General features: G+C 37.7%; 2 protein-coding genes across 2 annotated transcripts; one reads left to right on the top strand and one right to left on the bottom strand.

Moving 5' to 3' along the window:
* Positions 1-8124: 8124 nt before the first annotated feature.
* LOC112173407 (protein CUP-SHAPED COTYLEDON 1) lies at positions 8125-10645 on the top strand. The gene is made up of 4 exons (XM_024311024.2): positions 8125-8255; positions 8477-8728; positions 9053-9324; positions 9821-10645. Exons 2-4 carry the CDS (start codon positions 8551-8553, stop codon positions 10424-10426), a joined length of 1056 nt encoding a protein of 351 aa, XP_024166792.1. The 5' UTR covers positions 8125-8255; positions 8477-8550; the 3' UTR covers positions 10427-10645.
* Positions 10646-13013: 2368 nt separating this feature from the next.
* Positions 13014-17955, bottom strand: LOC112171992 (golgin IMH1). The gene is made up of 15 exons (XM_024309142.2): positions 17395-17955; positions 16825-16952; positions 16662-16733; positions 16473-16586; positions 15944-16012; positions 15797-15853; positions 15241-15294; positions 15105-15167; positions 14926-14988; positions 14657-14821; positions 14415-14570; positions 13929-14009; positions 13759-13820; positions 13506-13627; positions 13014-13373 (listed from the first exon to the last, which is right to left on the bottom strand). The coding sequence occupies exons 1-14, from the start codon at positions 17570-17572 to the stop codon at positions 13552-13554; spliced, it is 1338 nt and encodes a 445-aa protein (XP_024164910.1). The 5' UTR covers positions 17573-17955; the 3' UTR covers positions 13014-13373; positions 13506-13551.
* Between the last annotated feature and the right edge of the window lie 4069 nt (positions 17956-22024).

Here is a 22024-nt window from a genome sequence, read left to right as displayed (position 1 = left end):
GTGGAGTACCGTACGTTCGTTCTCATCCACATGAAAAACCCAATTAACTCTAGTATCGAGTTTTCAGTATTAGTTTGTGTATGTAATTCCATCGCTTTCTCTTAATGTACTAGAACATGTGCTGATCATAAACTACTTTAAACTAGTAAGATATAATTTCAGCACTCAATGAATCAATCAAAATAATTAGGCAAAACGTGTCCGGCTTCGTGTCTTTCTCTTCAATATATAGAACATGCAAGTTAGCTGTGAAAGTACGAACTCTTACTTAAATGGCTGTGGAAGTACAAAGTCTTATTTCTAACCTACCTTAACTAAGCGTATATATAAACGTGCTCGGATTTCATTTCGACAAGAAATGCAAGGAGTTCGACATAATATTGCAACATAATTACGTGCTGATTAGTTTTGCCGATATACATACCCAGACCTAATGCAACTACAATTAATCATAGCAAAGAACAAAATTTAATCAAGGCCTGAGGACAGCCACACAAGCTCTTTATTCAAAAAAAAAAAAAAATTAATTGGCACATATATTATCACTCCCTGGAATGAGTGGAATCAAATGCAACAACTCATTTGAATTTTGCGCCCCTTTTCGGAACAATATTATGTCACCCTTATGCTGTCTTGGACGTGATATATACCCTTTCTTGCACCCTTTCACTAAAAACAACTTGTAATCTATAATAATTTCCAACAAATAATTAAAAAGTTGCTTAATCAGTTTGTGCACCCTGGGAAGGATGTAAAACAATTGAGATCAAACAGCATTCTGGTATTAGTTTAACTTGAAGTGTTTGACAAGTAGCCTGTCACTCAAGAATTTAGGGGATTTAGGGTTCTTCCACTTATTCTAGAGAGTCTCCTCTTGATACAAACCTGTCAACTACTACTTTAATATTAGGGATTTTGAACATTTTTCCTAATTCTAGGGATTTTTTTCCTACTTACCCCATTAAGTTTTTTTAATTCCCTTTATCCATAAAGACTCTAATAAGGTGTTCCCTAGCTAATACCCAATTATGTTTTTTTTTAGACTATTTTACCCTCACCCTTTTGTTACATAGAGAGAGAGAGAGAGAGAGAAAAAAAAACCATAGGAGACTTCGCCGGATTCAGGTCACTGACCGTAGGATTCCAGTCACCGTCCGCTACCCACAGAACTTCTCTAAAAACCTCGTCGGAGGTCTCCAAAAAGGTTGTCAGAAATCTCATAGGTATCTGAAAATGTTTATTGCCCCCCAATAAACCTCTATTGCCTCCCAATAGACGATTATTTTCCCCCAATAGAACTTTCGGTCGCCGGAATGGGAACTAATCTCCCTAAATTTAAACAAATAAAATTTTGATTAAAGAAAATTAAACCGAGGAGATTACATCAATTTAAAACGTTTATTGCCCCCCAATAGATTTTTTTTTTTTTTTCATTTTTCTTTCCTTCTGGGCCTTCTACCCCCATTTTACCAAAAAAAATGAAAGAAAGAAATTGATTTGGGCACCCAGAGAAAAGCTTTGGGCACCAAATCATTGTTCTCCTGAGATGACCCCAAAATCTCAATTCTTTGAACTCCAACTGAAATTGAAAACTAAGAGTACCAATATGTAGAAATCGACCATAGGAACAATTCTGATACCTCAATCGTCCTAAAAAAATGTCGGAGTTGCTAGAAAATACCGAAGAACTCATGAAGCTTTCTGACTTCATTTCTCAATCACCAGTCATTGTTTAGACAAAGGAAGACCAGAGAAAGATTGTTGACCTCGAGACAAAGTTGTCGGCACCGCTGAGAGGTCGTGAAGTGGCTGGAATCAGAAACCCGTCAGCGGACACATAAAGCTTTCAGGGATGCTCCTGCCACCACCGCTAGTCATTTAGAGCGGAGATAACTGGTTTTCGCTTCACGCCACCTAGAGGAGTTTGAACGGCGTCGGTCTGACATCTAGGTGTTGCTAGAAATCGGAACTGCGATCGGATCACCATTGGAACGAAAATGGGTCGAAGCCAGAGTCGGTCCAGGCCGTGATCTAATGCGGTCCGACCTTTATATACTTGGGTGCCGGAGGGCCTGGGACATTGCAGAGAGAGAGAGAGAGAGAGAGAGAGAGAGAGTGGTGTGGTTGTAGTTTTTTAATTGGGTTGAGGGCAAAATGATCATTTACTGTCAAATTGTGTATGTGGGAAAAAAATGTGTTGCTACAGTAAGTGAGATAATTTTTGCTTATTTTGGTGTTTTGGGTCAAGGATGCAATATTATCAAAGTCGATAGAGTTACTCCAAATTTTTAATTTTAAAAAGTGAATATGCGAGTTAGAAAATGTGATCAAACACGTATCCTATGATAGTTCATGTGTCCTTCAAGCCATTCGAATCATAATTTTCTTTATGTTTGCTCATAGACGCACGCAAACTGAATTAGTTTTCCTTAGTTTAATGGGAAAAATGCACCAACAGTGTCTGGAGACTCTGAGGACTGTCAAAATGATACCTGGACTTTCAAACGTATCAATGTGATACCTGGACTTCTATTTTGTTGTCAATGTTGTACCTGTGCCAACTTTCCTTCACGGTGCCGTTAATTCTGACCAGTGTGACGCACGTGGGGTGCAAAATGAGGGCAAAAACAACTTTTTCTCTCCATCAAATTCTGAATGAATTAATTCAAAATTAAAAATAAAAACTAAATAATTATTATATTAAAAATAAAAGTTGAATAAATTTTTTTGCTTTATTCTATTACCCAATCCAATACTCTCTGACCATGAATCAAAAACTAAAAATCAAAACTTCCCTGACCATGAAATTCAAAGAAACCTATTCATTGATCTTCTTCAATTTGGATTCTTTAGGAACATATTAGAGCTAATTCAAATTTCATTTGGATTTGGATACCCACTGAATCTCCTCCCAAAACTCCATCTCCAAATCTAGCTTAGCCACCTTTCCTCCTGCATGACCACTCCCACCTTAGTGACAGCGATCAAGATGAAGTATTTGAACCTAGCAATTCTTCATGTTCATCCTCTTAAACTCAGCAAAAATGCCAAAAAAAAAAAAAATCCTAGCAATTGTTCATGTTCTTCAACCCATTCATGTTCATCTTCTTAAACCCAGCAAACCCATTTGAGCTTTCGAAAGAAGAACCCATTCCAATCATTGATCTCAAATTGAACCAACAATCAAGAGGGTGATTTTGGTGCCCTTCTTTGTGTGCAGAACGTGGCTGAGGGAGAATAGAGGGAAGAGAGACCAGCAGGAGGCCTCTTGAATCACTCTCACCCACCTACCTAAATTCAGATCCGGACAATCCGATCCAAACCAAGGTCGGTGAACAAGAACTATCACTCGCTCCCAAATTTGACCTCTATTCGAAATCCGACTTCAATCTCGCCGTCGCCCCACACGCCGCTTTAGTCCAATCCAATGCCAAGCCAACGACTATGATCAACCTTGGTGGGGCTTGAATTTCTTAACAAATGAAAAAAAAAAAATGTTAAATATTATTTACTCCCTGAACTTTTAAGGAAAAAACAGTTCAGTCCCTGGCTTTTCAATTTGACACGTTTACTCCATAAAAAAACTCTATTAAAAGAAAATATATTTCAAACAGTATCTGAACTTAGGCCAACTCCTAACTTCAGTACCCGACTATGCAAAACTATCACTTTGGTACCCCAAGTTTAAAGCTCGACTTAAGAATGGTACACGCCGTCTATCACAGCGTTAAGTCTTTGCTACGTGGCAAACCATAAGGGCTCTCAAAATATGTCACGTGGTTAGCTAGTTAACGCCATGATGGACGGCGTGTACCATTCTTGGGTCAGACTTCAAACTCGGGGTACCAAAGTGATAGTTTTGCATAGTCGGGTACTGAAGTTAAGAATGGGCCTTAGTTCGGGTACTGTTTGTAACATTTTCTCCTATTAAAATGTCTATTATACCCTTAGTTCATCTTTTTTCTTTTTCTTAATTTATCTTTTTTTATCTTTTTTTTTCTTCCTTTTATGTTTATCTCTTCTTCTTCCACCTCTCTTCTCCTTCAAAATCAAAATTTCTAAAGCAACCAAATCAATCCGAAACACAAAACCTCTCTTCATCTGCTCAATCAAAAAAAGAAAAAGAAAAAACAAAACAAAAGAGAAAAAAATCTTTTCAAAATTTTTTTTTAATTAATTAAAAAATTTGAGGGTAAAATAGACATTTTTGGTCGGAGAATAACAAATTGGACCTATTGGTCCAAAATTGAGAGATGAGGGAGTAAACGTGTGAAATTGAAAAGGCAGGGACTGAACTGTTCCCCGAAAGTTCAAGGAGTAAACAGTATTTAACCCAAAAAAAATGGCTCTGCACATCAGCAACATCCATGAACTCCATTCAAATTTACACACAAATTCAGCAAACCCAACCCAAAAATCAAATTCACGTTTACACACACACAAAAATTCAACAAACCCACAAATTCACGTTTACACAATTTCAGATACCAAAAAACAACTCAGTACCCAAAAGGCCAGAAATAAAAAAGGGTTAAGCTAATCAGCTTTAACAATTTCAATTTGGGTTTTATGAATTGGTTATCAGAACACCTATTTAACATCGGTGATTAGGTATTTTGGTGGACTCACTGATCAAGCCATCAAGGGCCAAAGACAGAGCCAGAGGAGGAGGAGAATAAGAGAAGAGATCTGGAGCAGTAGTCGGTGGAGTCACTGATCAAGCCATCAAGCCATCCACGCATCAAGGGCCGAAGACGGAGAGGAGAAGAAGAAGAAAAGAAGAAACCTTGAGCTTTAGTTTACTGCTGGAGCTGGAGGCCTGGATCTCGGAGACGGAGAGGAGTAGAAGAAGACGAGAAGAATTGGTGGTGGGGCATGAGAAAGGGAAAGAGACTTCAAAAAAAAAAAAGATATTTACACCTAATTTTTTATTAAAAATATTTAAAATGTTTTTACCAAAAAATATATTTAAAATGTCAGTTATATGGGCAAATCAGTCTTTTTATTTTCATTTTGTACCTCTCGTGCCTCGCATGTGGTAAATTTAACGAAGCTGTGATGGAAACTTGACGTGGGTACAACATTGACAACAAAATAGAAGTCCAGGTATCACATTGATAAGTTTGAAAGTCCAGGTATCATTTTGACAGTCCTCAGAGTCTCCAGACACTGTTGGTGCATTTTTCCCTAGTTTAATTGTACATAGATAATTGGTTACATAACAAGATGATTTTGAACAATAATCTAGGTATCATGAGTTATTCCATCATCAATAAATAAACTTGTGATCAACAGCTAGCATTAACAGATTATGATCAATTTATATCAAAAGCATGCATCTATAAATGCTATATATCTTATATATCCCATAATCATGCAAAAGCATTGCTCTGAGTCTCTGACTGGTAGGTTCATGTAACCCTCCAAAACCCTAATGAAATTACTCACACATACGCAACACATACATATATAGCTAGATAGATCTTTATTTATTACCATCTGTAGTTTCTTCGATGGCAGTAGCCAGCTAGGTAGGTTTAAATTTTGTTCCTTAGAGAGTATAGAGAAACTTCAACAAAAATTACACTACTTAATTAATTTTATAGTAGTTTTGTAATCCTGAAGTGGATGACAGATGCTCATCCAATTAATTTTCTCTTCCTAGTTCATTTTAACTGATTTATTTTACTCGATCAACATCTTGATAGTTCCACTGACAGACGTCTTACAACTGTTCAATTCGATCATATCTTCTTTGACACTACTTGGGATTTATGTGGACTCCCAAGAGGAGAGGCTGAATTCCATTCAAGTGTTTTAGTTACTATTTTCATGTAAATAGATTTTTCGTTGACTAACCTTTTCTGTCAGTTCGATCTGAAGAACATATTCATACGCTGATGAAAGAGTTTGACAGAGAGGAAAATGAGAGATATTCATATTCATTTGAAAGAATTATCCTTGAACACTTGCTAGCTATAAGCCAACCCTTTTGACCATTTTCGATCTTTTCCAGTCACGCAAACCTTGCAGTCAGTCAAGCATCATCCTCGCAGTTTCGTTTAGCAACTTGTCATCGCTTTGGCCGGTGATTAGTGTGATCGAGACCCCTTCCACAACCAATTAATTAGTTTGATGTTTGATATCGAAGTGTTTGTTAAGTAACCTGGAGATAGTGATGGATTGCTACTATGTACTGCACGTGTTTACTACTATATGGATCCGCATTATGAGAATTCACAAAAGTCCTCAATAGATCAGATTAATGCTAAACCTCTCAATCTTTCCAAAATCATAACTAACCTACTTTATCAGAATAATACAGAAAAGTTAAAGTTACACTGAAATATCTATGTTCCAAAAGATTTACAGAACAAACGACTTACTAATCAACAGCTACTAACCAACCCAGAGACGTACAACACTAGCTAGGTACGTAGTATATATGAAAAGTGTGTACGTATGCACTTCTGTGTATCCATTTGTAGGGTGATGGTCATTGGAGAGTTTATTGCCCCAAAAGATCTGAGTTCCCAGAAGAAGAAGTATAATAAGTTTAATTAGACTTTCCACATTCTACTAAGAGATACTGATCGATTATCAAGGGAACTGTGAGTCGATCGAAAGCGCGCGAGGTTCATTTTGCCACCATGCATGTATCCACTGCAAGCATATCGCTAGGCCTTGAGCAAATAGACTCATTTTATTGGATCTTTGCTGCAATCAAGTTCCTGTCTACCAGCAACCACAAGTCCACAAAGGAACGATCCTTTTAGTTTTGTCAAACAAGAAAAGTACCAAACCTCATATATTGTCCAACAAGAAGCCAAAACATGCATACGAACAAATGGATCAAAACAGAAAGTTATGTATACTTTCAGGGGTTTCCTTAATAATCATATATTAATCAAGGAAAAAGGGGAATAATTATGGTTACTCTAGAAGAAATAAAAATCTCAACCATCCCTGGCATTAATGTCTAGGGTTTATATATACGTAGCGATCATATAGAGTAAACCCTAGAAATCCAGAAAGTCGTCCCTATTAACAGGAAATTGCAAGGCGATGTCAAAGGAGAGCGAAGCCGGCCTGAACCCCAAACTCAATTCGGATAATCAGCAGCCCCTTGTTTCTCTTGATTATTATTATATATAGTTGAGGGGAGACTTGGTGACGTGGTGCACACCAATTGGTGAGAATAAATTAATTTTAAATATTGGATCGAGTTGAGATATTTTGCCTGGCTTTGTTTGAATCTGACTTAGGGCTGCTTCTGAATCTGAACCCGAACCCAGTATACGTGCAACACTGGATATATATATATATATATATATATATAAAAGCGTCCGAGCGAGTCATGACTCGGTCTTATTTGCGTGTACCTAAGCTACCCTAGTGACCTAGTCCGAATTAGTGTCTTACGATCAGCTGAATATATATTTTTTCAATTGGCTTTCGTTGCAGTTAGCCACTAATCTTACGTACATATGAAATTAGCCTCACTCGACCGATATAATAGGTAGATCTAATGGTTAAAAAAAAGTGTAAAAATTTGTGTAAAATAATATGTTTCATGATCGGGACTCAATGTAATGGGATATATAATTACCCTAACCCTAATCTTTGAGTATTGTGCATATACGTCACTACGTTTTCTGACTTTCTCTTCTAGCTAGCCTGACTAAACTATTAAGGAATTAATTCATGCAATTAATTTGATATCAACATTTGAACTGTTTCCAGGAGAATATTTGTTTCAAGCTTTACCGAACAAAGGAATTCCATATGGATAACGTTTTAGCTAGCCAGATGGATGTACACAGATCGATAGTTATATATCTGAAAGCTAAAAATGCAAAGTAATTAATGGTAGTTTTAGATAACATAATAATTACCGGTCCATTATGGGCAACTCACTATGCAGGAGTACTGCAAGTTGAAAATCATGTAGAGTAATCAGTGCAATCCTAAAACCAAGAATTTCTTCCATGATCTTTCCTATTATTAAAACCCATTAAACCTGGGCCCTTGTGTCTGAAGATCCATAGTAGGTGAGAGCTTCACAGACACACCCATTTACTTTTCCCACACTGTAGATACTAGTTCAAGTTTCAATATATATTCCACATTTCTTGTCCAGGGTGAACAAGAAAAAGCCCTCATCGATTGATCTCATCAAGCAGTTTCCAATCTTCTCTTGTGCACCAGATCAATCTTCAAAAAATGGTTTTCGGAAAGTGTCAAACCTAATCAAAGTACATATCCTCCTCTATGTCCTTGCAACGAAGCTAACTAATTGACTCCTGCAAGTTTCCAATATTTCCCCATCTAGGGTTTTATGTTGTTCAATTTATAGGACATGAATAAAATTTAGACAGCTTTTTGCCTTTTTTTGTCACCGAACTAACAAGTTTTTCTTTTGTTAGGGTTTGGTTTTGTGTTGTTCTATCTGATGATGTTCTTTCTATCTATTCAGAAACCAGTTAAAGAATTAGTCAGATCGAAGTAGGAAATCGATCAAGCAAAAACCAAGTAGCTAGCTAGCTAGAGATGAGTACAGGAGATCATGCAAATAAGGAGGACAATTTGCCACCAGGGTTTCGATTTCATCCAACAGATGAAGAACTAATCACGTATTATCTGATGAACAAGATATCAGATGCGACATTCACAGGAAGGGCAATCGCTGATGTTGATCTCAACAAATGTGAACCATGGGAACTTCCTGGTATGTATGGTATATATAGTTGGGTCCAATTACTTGATTATGAATTAAGGAAATTGTTGTATATGAATTTTTCATGCTCGGACTTAATATCATCAGCTATATTCCTTGTTGATCTACAGATCCCTTTCAAACAAAACCCTAAAACATGTATCATCGGAATTTTTCTTTTCCAACTCTCTATATTAGTTTCCTCTTCCTTAACTTTGCTTATAGCTGACATCAATTATTTTTAATTTTGGGATTAATTATTATAGTTTGAGTTCTGATTTATTGTAGAACTACAAATTTAATTAATTTAGTGAAATGATCTTGTTAATGAATTAGCAAAAGCGAAAATGGGAGAGAAGGAGTGGTACTTCTTCAGCCTTCGAGATCGGAAATATCCAACCGGAGTAAGAACAAACCGAGCCACAAACACTGGTTACTGGAAGACCACAGGAAAAGACAAGGAGATCTTCAACAGTGCCACCTCTGAGTTGGTTGGGATGAAGAAAACGCTAGTTTTCTATAGAGGCCGAGCTCCCAGAGGCGAGAAATCCAACTGGGTTATGCACGAATATCGCATTCATGCCAAATCCAGCTTTAGACCGTCTAAGGTAATTCTATCTCCTTGTCCCTAAGATCTATATGTATCTATGCATAAGCAGAATAAGGCGTACGTATAACTAAAACAAAGATTTTAATTGTTAGTTTGACATAAATATCTTGAAAGCTGAGTAAGAATTTGAGATTCAAAAGTGATCTTCTAACATGATATTAGAGCTCTGGTCTCGAACCACATCAAGGACTAGCTCAATTAATTGTTTCACATAAATTGTCTGTATTTATCTTTATTTGTCTTTTCACGTGTATGATGAAGCTGCATATTAAAGAGTATTAACGTCTAAAACCATAAGTTTTTGAGGTTGCATGTAGTATCTATATCAGTTACTCCTAATTTGGTTTGCAGTCATTTAAAAATGTTTTTGTGTTGGAACTGTATGTAGATGTTCAATCTAGCTAGGTTTTCATGCATGTAGCATGTTTCCTTATAAACCCTAAAAACTATGAAACCAGACCAGTCTTAATATTGGCGTTGTGTTTGATTAACAGGATGAATGGGTAATCTGCCGAGTCTTCCAGAAGAGTGCTGGTATTAAAAAGTACCCACCCTCAAACCAATCATCATCATCATCAAGAGCAGCAAATCCCTACAACCTGGAATTGATAGGTCCGAGTGTTAACGTAGTACAATCACCAATAATGCAGGTGGGTCATGAGCACCAGTTCCCTAACTATGGCAGAAACTACATGACCAATGCTGAGATGGCAGAGCTTTCCAGGGTCCTAAGAGGTGGTGGCATTGCTACTGGTTCAACCAGTAGCCCTATGAACCTTCCATTACTTCAACCCCAGTTCAACTACCCCAACATTGGAGGAGGAGGCTTCACAATTTCTGGGCTCAATTTGAACCTTGGGGGCCCATCAACTCATTCTAATTTAAGGCCCATGCCTCCACTACATCAACCTCATCAGGCAATGAACCATGAACAAGATGTTGCCAACTCTTCGATGATGAGTAGTACTAGTGGTGCAGTTGGTCAAGATCAAGCTGGTTATGGTATAGACATGAACAATGGAAATGTGCCTGCAGGAAACAGATACATGAACGTGGTCGACCACTGCGTGGATCTTGATAACTACTGGCCGTCGTATTAGGGCGGTCGAAGATTCTTGGAGAATTCCAACATACAAGGCTAAGTTGGACAAGTTTGTTGTTAGTTATTATGTTCTTATTAGAATCATAGACATTAATTTCCTGTTATGTTAAAATTTCAAGGGCCTAGATGGGGTAAAGTACCCAGATATAATGGTCATGTATCCATAGTGCGTTATGAATTGAGAGTTAAATTGACTACTGTATGCCTTTTAGTAACAGCTTGGTCTTCTTGCTTATATCCATATCGTTTAAATATGTTTAAATAATAATCCAAATTATAAGAACTGTTATCTTTGATAGTGCTGGCTGCATCATTCTGATCGAGTTGCCTATTTTCATCATCATGGTTGGCAATCACCCAGAGTAGTGCTACGAGTACTAGCAATCTAAGCACTCTGACCGTAATTGAAAGAACAAGAAGCACCAATATCTGGTTCCCGTCATCGAGGACAGACCAACACGGCTCTCTCAAGAATCCATTACCTATCAACGGATTTTTGAGGCGAAAATGTTATCCTTTATTAGTTCAGCACGCAGTACAATAATTACTTACTCCTCAGGGGCCGTCAGAAATAGTTACTACTTAGCACTACTTTAGCACACCCCTCCCACGAGTATACTACAAACAATATACCCCTAATACACCCACCATTTTTTAATTAAGACCAAGACAAACAAACTTGACCTCTGAAGACGAAAAATTTAACAACAAAATATTTATTTTCCTTGTCGATAGTCTCATAATAATAATAATAATAAGCCCACTATCCTTTTGTAAAATAAGATGGAGACCCCAAACTAAAATGAAAAATAAAAACCAGCAAACATGAGCCCAAAACCAAGCCCACGAAATTCCTAAGGCCTTATTATGTAGCTCAAGACCAGGCCCAAGAAACATAGCAAACCCAACAAGCCCAAACAGAGAAAACCCTAGGTGAGAAAACTTCCTCACCCACAGATCTGCAGCTGCCCTTGTAGCCGCAGTACTTGATGTTGTTGGACTTGATACTTGATCATTCTCTTGAAATCTTATCGAGTCTCGTTTATTTGGTTGCACTTATAGACTCAGTTGTAACTTGCACATGCAGAGCATGTGTGAAGAAATGCTAGTATTAATCTATTGAAACTGAACGAGTATTGTCACCCAAAGCTCCTCCATAGTGCATAGACTTGATACTTGATACTTGATCATTCTCTTTAAATCTTATCGAATCTGGTTTATTTGGTTGCTCTCATAGACTTGATTGTTGTGAATTATCTTGAAATCTTATCGAGTCCAACTATTACATGTTCATATATTAATCTATTGAAATTAAACAAGTATTGCCACCCAAAGCTCCTCCATAAGGCACAGACCACGGCAAAAATGTGGGTCCAGAATGAGGTAAAGATAAAAGGAGCAAGGTATGTGAATGACAAGCTTTAAGTCTCCGTAAGTGTGATTGGTGCTGAAATTGGTTGAAAGTTTTATTGTGAATTTTGGGTTGCTTGTTAAGAGTTGTGATATTCGGTTCCTTTTTGTAGTGATGTTGATTTTGGAATGGAAATGGTTACAGCATGGGACTGCTTATTAAGTCCCATTTTTGTTGGATAAATTGTTGATGTTGAAAACTATTCTTCATTTCAGTTTGCTAATGTAATCAGAGGAAGAGGAACCCATGGAATGGGAGGAGGACGGGAATAACGAGAATCTTGTAGAGTTGAGCTCATTGACACCCCCAGAAACGTGGCCTTCGGTTAGTTCTTATGGATGGGCAAATGCGTAACCTTGTGCAAACGTCCAGCCTTCACCTGGCATAAGAGCCGACCCTAAAATTTGGCCAGGAGCAATGACCCCGAAGCCACCAGTCCCAATGAAGGCAGCAGAAAAGGAGCCCAAGTCCGGGCAAACCAGCTCTACCTATGCTCTCCACGATCGCCCATATCCCTGCCATCGCCGTCATCGTCATAGGGCAAGGCTAGCGCAATCGTCAAGCCAGGCCACCGCTGACGAATTCCAACATCATCGGCATCATACCGTCGATCACCTCCACCAGAAAAGGAGTTATAACCTTCCAGCAAAGTGAGGTGCTTCATTACCCCACTCGCAACGACATGGACCAAACCGCTACCCCCATCACCAGTAACACCACCACTTGAGGGAAAAAATCCCCAACAGGCACCATGTTCAATCCTGAAACAATCACACCAAAGCCATCAACGAAAACAGCAACCACAAGGAGAATGAGCAGAGCAAGGCCTGTACGGATTGACAAAGCAACGAAGAAAGTATTGGAGTCTGGAGACGACTAAGCCATGAAGGAAAGACGCTCCTAAACCCTTGCAGAGAGCGGTAAGTCGGTGAATGTAGAGCAGCTATTAAACTATGTATAGCTAGCAGGTTAGTTTTAGTTTTGGCCTCAACCGAAAAATATAACAGAGCGCTCTCACAAATCAGCACGTGGGATGAATAAGAATGCAGCCCAGTGTGAAATGAAGTCTACATATTCGTTTTACAAAAATCAATAATAAATTTCTTGGCCATAACACTAAAATATTTGATTTTTCATGGTTCTTCACAATCAATGACACCAAACCATTGGATTCTTCACGGTATTGACCAAAAAAAAAATATTTGGATTCTTCACGGTTCTTCACAATCAATAAAATAAAACTAAAACAACCAATGTTATAATTACCAAGGAAACGTGTGAAACACGACGGTCTTTTGGCCTGAGAACTTGTAAGAATAAAAAATAAAATACACCTCATAACAACATAAACAAGGACCGCCCACACTACATGAACTCCCTCCTCCTAGATGTCCTCCTAGACGTATCTGAGTGTCTACTTTGTTGGTATGCCAGATTCTAACATGTAAGCAAAAGATTTAAACAACACAAGGGCTGCATCTGATCGACAACAAAATATAGCTTCACATATACCCCTGCCATAGCACAAACCAGCCTGCAAGAAACGAAAGCACCGACTATTAAGTAAAGCAACATCGAAATTTATATCACATTATCAAAATGGGAGCAATTTACATTGTCCTCATTGACAAGAAGGGGATGGCACAATCTGTTTCAAAAAGTGTACCGTAACAATTCCCAGAAACGAGTCGTGTGAACAAACTAGCAGCAATCTACTTGTCTGGATGACCCCTTTTGGCCTTGCGACGTGAATGGTGGGTACTCCGTACAGGTTTTGTTGACTTTGTACTGCATAAAAATTTGCGATCAGCAAGTTACAAAGGTTGGGATAGCTTTTTGTATATGAAAACGGAATCTTAGAACCTTAATTGCCATTCATTCCCGCAAACCTAATTAGAAAAAAAGAATAAGAAACGAACCAGAAAATTGAGGATAAAACTCTGAACAGAATTAAGATGGGAAGTGCCAACAAAGCAGAGGCCTGCAAGATTTAAATTACTACTTGGTTAGGTAGTAAAATTTCAAATAAAAAGAATGGGAGGAAAGAAAAAAAAATACTGCAAAAAGAAACAAATTTCATAACACATACCGCAAACCACTCCAACTCTTTCGTAGCAAGAGGTCTTGTCAGTTCATGCTTTTTCAGTGTATCTCGTACGGTAGTTTGAACCTTGAAGAAATTATATTAATACTATAAATTATGGGCTTAAGACAAGGGTACATCTAGTAAGACTTGAAAGTAGAAACAACGGACAAGATTCCATATCAAAAAGCCTTGTCAGCATTTCTAGAAAACAAAAAAGGAAAACATAAAAACAAAGCTTGCAATTAAACAACTCGTATCGTTCAGGAAAATACAGTAAAAGGGCCCTCTGTTTGATGCAATCAATACTACATTAGAGATTATAAACAGATGTCGAGATGAACATAATCACAAATTCAAAATGCAATTCTGGGTATCAAATAAGGAAAAGAAAAGGGAGAAATACATATGACATGCTACAGTCTACCTCAGAAACAACTAGAATCTAATAATCACATAATGAAGTAGGTTTTGCCAGATTGATGCTGATACCTGATGATGATATATTGAAGCGGATTTGAGAAACTTCTCGTAGGCCTGAACAACCTGCTTTGTATAGGGCTTCAACACCACTCTAACTTTTTCAACATGAGGTTTTGCAACAGTGGCTACCTGATCAACATATGGCTTGCTGAACTTTTTTGCCTCCTGCCACCCCAAAAACACTGTTGTGAGCTGCATGTAGCAAAGCAGATAAACAAAAAAACCAAAAAATGGATACGACAGAAATTTACCTGAAAGTAAGGATCAACAAACTCTTGTGCTTTTATAGCATGGGGAGCTAATGTACTCTTTGATGTCTTATAAGCTTCAATAGACTTTGTTCTTAGTGATTGCACATGAGGTTCAACAGAATCTTTCGCCACTGACCACTGTTCCTTGACTGCCGGGATCCATTTCTTTAAGAGATAGGACAGTGAAGGTAAAAGGGAGGGAACTCAAGTTTAGTAGACAAACCATACTATCATTTAAACTGAAATTGAAATAATGTACCCTAGCTTACAGTTTTAACTGCTTCCACATGGGGTTCAGCCCACTTTCCAGCTTGAGCTTTTTTCTCAAGGGCCTGACAATTAAGAATACGGAGCACGTCATTTAATAAGCAGAGGATGATCTCCAATCAGCATAAACTATTAATACAGCAAAGTCTTCAAATGGCCATTCTGAAATTAATTGTAATACCTTCTGAATCACCACCTCTGCAGCAGGTTTTCCATGCTCATTCCAGTATTTCTCTACAAAGGACTGCAAGTTGATAATAACTTCAACTCCTTGATAAAAGCTTATCTTTACAATTGCAAAATGGATTTAAGTTTACCTGACAATAGCCGAAATGAACAGCAAGCCAATGTGGAAGCCATGCACCATGAACCTGATTTAATTCACACCATGTATCAGGGCTTGCAAATGAAACCTAATCACATTTTCTACCACACAATATGATAGTAGAGAAAAGATGTGTGAACCTATATCATATAACGCTACCAGAAAATGCATGGAGTATCAAGGACCCAAAGCCATTTTCATGATCATATAAAGAAACCAACTGAATTGGATATATAAAGAAACCAACTGAATTGGATATGTTACCTAAATTACTGCAGACAATTTCCAAATGAACTTAACAGGTATTATCTGCTAATCACATGCATTACTAAAGATAAAAGTAGCAGTCATGCCTCAAATTACAGCCAGAAGTTCTCAAGTAAGCCTGTTTTTTCTAGGATCTTAAGGAACCCTGATTCACTGATAAGCTTAAACAAAACCTTACTGTTCTACTCTCTCAAGAAATACTATGCAGATTTTTTTTTAGTTCGCAACTAGCTCATAAAGAACATAAATACAACCACATATGGGTAAAATCTAACCAATACCTCTGTTAACGCTTTTGCTTTAGAAGTAGCCTCAAACTTTGCCCTCAACATTTCTTCCTGAAGATGAACATGGAAGATAGATTGTCAATAAGCACCATAATCAACATCTAGAATAATATGAGCTTTAATAGAGCACCTAAAAATTACCTCAGCAACTTTAAGAGCACGCTCAGTATTTCGAATTTTGGTCTTCTGTTCATCATTAGTCTTCTCGATCTGTAAAGAAGTAACTACATCGTTAACCATCCCCGATTTCTTGTTGCAGTACAACACACTAGTAAAGAAAGTCAAAATAAGAAACCATGCAAAAGTAGAAGAAAAATGTAACTTAAAAATATAAAATAGCCTGATTGTATTCACATTGTAATGGATTATTATTGTTGTTATATCCACTAGAAGTTTAGATTCAATAGAGAAACATTTGCATCAACAATTCTGGTTACATACTAACAGAGAAAGGATGATACTAACTACTGAATTGATTGGCAGAACTACAGTGAGTTAGGCAACTTCATACAGATAGGCATGGACTTCTGAAGATATGGTGACCACGCAAAGAAAACTTATGCAATGCAACACGCATCATTCATTATAAGCCGCACTACTAGGAAGTCTTTTAATGAGCACATTCAGCGATAAATGGGTTTTCTTCTCCAATGAGAAATCAATAACTCACCTTATCTATTTTCAAGATCAAAACGTCAATCTTCTTCTCAGCCTGATTGGCACGGGCTTCCAAGGCCTCTTTCTCCTTATGTTGTGCTTCCAATTCCTTTTTAAGTTTGTCAACCTGCAAAAGGAGGATTGAATTTACAATGCGGTGGTTATCACGGACTACATTAGTTCACTTGACTATAACACAAACCTGCTTCTCTAATTCACCAGCTCGTGCATGAGCCTCGCCAACCTGCTTCTCAACATCCAGCGACCCTTTTTTCTAAATACAATAACACAGCATGAACAAGTTAAAAATTGTACAAAAGAAACCAATACCAATAGACATCTTAAGTTTAACGAAAAAGCCCAACCTGGAGAGAATCAACTTCTTTCTGCAGAGCCATGATGACATCCGAGTTCACTTGAATGATTTTATTCTTCTGTTCTACTATCTCATCCTTACTGTGAAGTTGCTTAACTTTCTCCTCCAGTTCAAATTCTTCAAAAATCAGAAAATGATGCAAACCGTCAGCCAACAAGCACAAGCAGCACTTAAACACTAACAATGCAACATTCAGTGCATCCACACATCAAAAATAACAACTCCGAAAACTGTTTCGCTAACACTGATTATAAATATTCCAAAAACAACGATTTTAACAAGAAAACTATAGATTACTCTTCAGTAAAACACTAACATTCTGAAAATCATTTCTACTCAAAGTAACTAAATCCTCTGCAACTTAACCTCATAGCTCAACCTATTGTTATGAATCAAATTCCACAAACCAAATTTCATCACTTCAAAACTCGCAAACAGAAAGATCTCAAGTTCTAGTATCATCTACTCGGCTTAGCGATGAAACCGAGGAGAATCAAACAGTTGCAAAATCTAACAATTTTCAGCACAAACGAAACCCTAGAGTAGTGGAAATACGAACCGAGTGAGTGGATCTTCGACCTGAGTTGATCCAACTCGATCTTCAGCGCGGACGAATCAGGGCCGTCCGATCGGACTACTTCCAGTGGCTCATCTTCTTTGACTGAAGCCTCACCCCTAATTTGCGAGAAAACTAGGGCCAGAAAGACCGAGAGAATCAAGAGCTTTGAGGACGCCATAGATTCGGAAATCGCATCCACAAAAACTCAAAAAGTGTCTGGGTTTTTCAATACGGGTTTTCGTTTCTGTTCTCCCAACTAAATGTGCACGAATATTAAATGAGATTCTGGAAGTAGACTAGAAAATCTTTTATTACCAAAAGAGGACGCTATTTTTTTCCAGCGGTTTGATTTTCCGGTGACAGGACACGTGTTGATGAGGAAAGGAAGGGGAAAGGGGAAGGAAGGGCGTGGATTGGTGACGCGTGGCGCCGGGGGTTAGCTGGGTGGTTTTTGGTTCACAGAACTGGGTTGGTGGGGCTGTGTCAGCGAATACCTGCCGGAGAAAGAAAGTAAATCCCTTTTAAAGAAAGAGATGGGAAATAATAGTTTGGAAATATCGAAGGGCTCGTGGGTGGATCGTGGCTCTCGCTTTAGCCTTTAGTTTAGAGAAAGGCAACAACTAGCTACAAACCGAAAGAGTATCACCTAAATAATACAATTAATTCGAGATCCAATCTAGAATAGACTTTGGTCCAAAAGGAAAGTCCAAATTCAACAACCCTACGTGTTTTTGTAAGGAAAAAGTAAAAGTCACAGGTGAGCTGTAAAAAACTAAGATAAAAAGTCTGTGTTGATTTGTTCTATGTTTTTTTTTTAACTATATATAACTTAATTCCATTACATAAAGAATGAAAAATAAACCCCCAAACAGCCTATTAGAGACATGAATGGTATTAAAAAGCCAAAAAAGAAAGTATTATAACGGGATAGCGTCCATGACATTTCCAACTCTCAATGTAATTGTGGTACAACTCCTTGTCTTATTAGTGTTTAAGCAAGCAATATGTATATTTTGGTGTCGGGGTTGTAATCACTTACACAATTTCAGCTTAAAAATTGTTCACTTACTCCACTAAGAGTTTTTTAATCTCATTTACCCAATATAACATTTGTTGACATTTTTACCCTTGTAATTAAATTGAAACTCATCCCTCTCCTCTCAGTCTCTCTCTCTCTCTCTCTCTCTCTCTCTCTCTCTCTCTCTCTCTCTCTCTCTCTCCTCTCTCTCTCTCTCTCTCTCTCTCTCTCTCTCTCTCTCTATCTACCTCTGGCCAACTGCATCGCCCAGCAGATTTCGCCATGGATCACCACCCCAGCTAAACAACGCCTTCTCCAGCTCGGATTTGAGAAAACCAACCCAGATCGGGTTCGTCCGACTGAGATCCACCGACTGCACTGCCACTGACCTCGCTGAGTTCTTGTTCTCCTCTAGATCTTGCATTAGTATAATCTGGGTTGCTTCTTCACTTGCCACATACACCAGGACGCCAGGGGCCTTGTATTTACTTGGGAGGAAGTTGCATCAGAAACAGAGAGCGGCGAAGATGGTGATTGGGTGCCCAGATCTTTTATGGGTGCCCAAATCAATTTCTAGTTTTTTTTTTGTTTTTTTTTTTTTGCTACCCACAGCATTTCTTTATTTTTTATGGTAAACTATGAACTATGATAATGGAAGGAAATTTTGCCAGTAGTGATTTTTTTTATTATTATGATTTGGTTGGCAATAATAAGATTATTGGAAGACAATAATAAAATTACTGAGGGGCAATAAAATGTTTATTGGGGCAATAATAAGATTATTTATTTGGATAAACCTCCAAAAGCTTTCATAATTCAAAACACCTTCATTTTTCACTAATTATTGATCCACAATAATCTTGTTATTGAGGAGCAATAATATGTTTATTGGGGGGCAATAACATGATTATTGGGGGGCAATAATATGATTACTGGGTATTATTGAGGGGGGTAATAAAATCATACGTCGGAATCCGGTCACCAAACAGGTAGCCGGATTTCTGAGTCCGGTCACCGGGCCTCCGGATTCCCATCATCGGAGTCGGCGGCCGGCCACTGGTCACCGAGTCCGGCAAGGTAGTGGATGACTTCTCCCTCTAAGTGAGAAAGAAGGAGAGGGCAAAAAAGTTTCAAAAATAAATAAAAAAGAATTAATTGGGTATTAGGGAAATAATCTCTTAGAGTGTTTTGGATAAACGGGGTTAAAAAACTGTTAGTGGAGCAAGTTGACAATTTTTAAGCTGAAATTGGGTAAATGATCATTTCCCCATAAGACAAATCATCCTACCAATCCCAGTGCACAAGCTGCAATTAAATGCTAACGAAAAGAAATATCAAGGCTCGAGCCATGCCTTTCCCTTTCCGAATCACTTGAGATGAACAATATATGATAAGCTAAATCATGGCTAAGCAATTGAAACAACCACCATATTGTAGTTTGCTAACGCATTGTCATCACTTTTCCTAATGGAAGACTACATAATCCTCTGATCAAACTAAACAAGAGCAACCACATCTCAATCCACGTTCTCCAAATGCTATCACAAAACACAACTTTGTAGCGTCGAAAGAAACACATAGAGCATGGACCAATCCAATAGGAAGGCCTACACTTATCTAACAATCCTTACATGCTTGCCAAAGTTGCCATCGCATTTTTGAGAGAACCGCACATTATATTATCTTGACATTGAAATACACCACTACAAACTGAGGGGACGAGCTTGAAATGACAGCATCACCTTCACACTTGTAACGTAACACTAAGAGACGTTGTTACCGATCATAAAGCACACCCTAAGGCCCTGTTTGGTTGGTGGAAAGGAAAGGAATCATTTTCCTTTCCATTGGGAAAGTGAATCCTTAGGGGAGGGGGAGGAACCAATTTCCTCCACTTTTTCCTTTGCTTTGGGAACCAATTTCCCTTCCTTTGCCTGTCCCAAACGCAGGAAAGGAAACACTTTCCTTTGCCAATGCCCAGATTCAGGGAAACAAACATGACCTAAGGGTTGCCAGCACCGATGAAAAACAAGCGCCACCATGATACTCATTGTAATTATCTATAATGTTCTTTTTGAAGACTAGTGTAATTTGACTCAAGATTATGACTTAAAGTCTCCCTCGTGGTCTACTCATCCAGTAAATTAATAAAAGTTATTGAGCTTGTTTCAAAAAACCTACCAATCTCTCTCAATCACACTTTATTCTATATTTTTTGTTTTAAAGATTTGTCAAAAAAAAAAAAAACTCTGTCATAGTATTCTATGTATTTATTGAAGACAAATATAGCGAAAGCAAAACAAACAAATGACACTAAAAAATAAAGTTTTTCCACTTCTACCTTGAGAAATAACTATATTCACACCCATCACAAAACCAATTTTGTAGCTTATACATGTCAAAATGAATTACGTTCTTGATTTCAATAAGACATAGTTCCAGTCCTTCCAAAGAGGCGGTTCAAACTCTAAAACTTGAATCCCTCGACTAATGTAATAATTAAAGATCTGCTTTCTTAGTCAGAATAAATAAAAAAGACGACTAGATCCCTGCACAATGTTTGATGCCTCTTCATTACTCATATGTACAAAATAAAAATAAAATAATAATGGTCATCAAATTTTCATTTTTGATGTTCTTATGACCAGTCAACTATATAAGTATTTATTCGACAATGCTTACTTTTTAGAGCATTTTCACTTTTTTTTATGATAAAAATAACAAACAAAACTAAAAAACAAAACTTCTACAAACACCCTCTCCTAGCTGATCCAAATAGAATGCTGGGGACACAGAAATGGGTAAACAGAAAAACCATATTGAATTATTCTGGGCATTATGTGCTAAAGAAGCCAAACAATCTGCTATAAAGTTTGCTTATATGTAAATATGCCTAAACATAATTGAATCGAACTGTTGTGCAAGCTGGCTGATATCATTTACAAGCATCTTGTTCCTCCATGGTATTTGACATCTTCCTTGAACACAGTCCATGAGAAGTTTTGAATCACCGTCCACGATAATATTTGAGTACTGTTGCAAAAGAGCAATATGAAGTCCATCACGCAAAGCTGTTGCTTCTGCCACAATAACATTTGTATTGCCTAATCTTATATTAGCTGCAAATAAAGGATTCCCATATGCATTACGAATAACAAAACAAGTGGTAGCAAAACCATTTCTAACTGAACCGTCAAAGTTCAACTTAACTTGATTAACATTAGGAGGTTGCCATTTTATATGAAAATACTTTGAAACTTTCGGAGAAGAAACTCTAGTATTCGCCTTGAGATAATTGGACTTAAACATGAAAGCTTGGTAAACAGTAGTAGAAGGATGCGGAACAACTTGCTGGAAAATTAGTTTCTTTCTGCTATAATGCTATTCCAATTAGACCAAAGCAATGAAGAAAATTGAAGCAAGATGCTCTGAAGAAGAAGGTGAGTGACGTGTATAATCCACTACACAAGCCGTGCCATTGATCAAATGATTGAATGCAGTAGAAACATAAGTCACAACATATGGTTGGAAATTTCGTCCGTAATGTTTTTTTCGATGACCATTTCCACGAGGACATTTATTCTAGTCCAACCTGGTGTGCCTAAAGAACTT

Source organism: Rosa chinensis, chromosome 6 (assembly GCF_002994745.2).
Source record: "Rosa chinensis cultivar Old Blush chromosome 6, RchiOBHm-V2, whole genome shotgun sequence".
NCBI lineage: Eukaryota > Viridiplantae > Streptophyta > Magnoliopsida > Rosales > Rosaceae > Rosa > Rosa chinensis.
The sequence above is the reverse complement of the archived record's forward strand: the minus strand, read 5'-3'. Positions and strand labels throughout refer to the sequence as shown.

What these genes read in the sequence shown, in the direction of transcription:
- LOC112171992 (XM_024309142.2), bottom strand. Translation starts at nt 17,572, where the DNA reads ATGGCGTCCTCAAAGCTCTTGATTCTCTCGGTCTTTCTGGCCCTAGTT. An exon ending in GTCGAAGATCCACTCACTCG is followed by an intron (nt 16,953 to 17,394) that starts GTTCGTATTTCC and finishes TGATTTTTGAAG; the next exon opens with AATTTGAACTGGAGGAGAAA. An exon ending in GTTTTATCCTCAATTTTCTG is followed by an intron (nt 13,628 to 13,758) that starts GTTCGTTTCTTA and finishes ATTTTTATGCAG; the next exon opens with TACAAAGTCAACAAAACCTG.
- LOC112173407 (XM_024311024.2), top strand. Translation starts at nt 8,551, where the DNA reads ATGAGTACAGGAGATCATGCAAATAAGGAGGACAATTTGCCACCAGGG. An exon ending in TGAACCATGGGAACTTCCTG is followed by an intron (nt 8,729 to 9,052) that starts GTATGTATGGTA and finishes TTAATGAATTAG; the next exon opens with CAAAAGCGAAAATGGGAGAG. An exon ending in CCAGCTTTAGACCGTCTAAG is followed by an intron (nt 9,325 to 9,820) that starts GTAATTCTATCT and finishes TTTGATTAACAG; the next exon opens with GATGAATGGGTAATCTGCCG.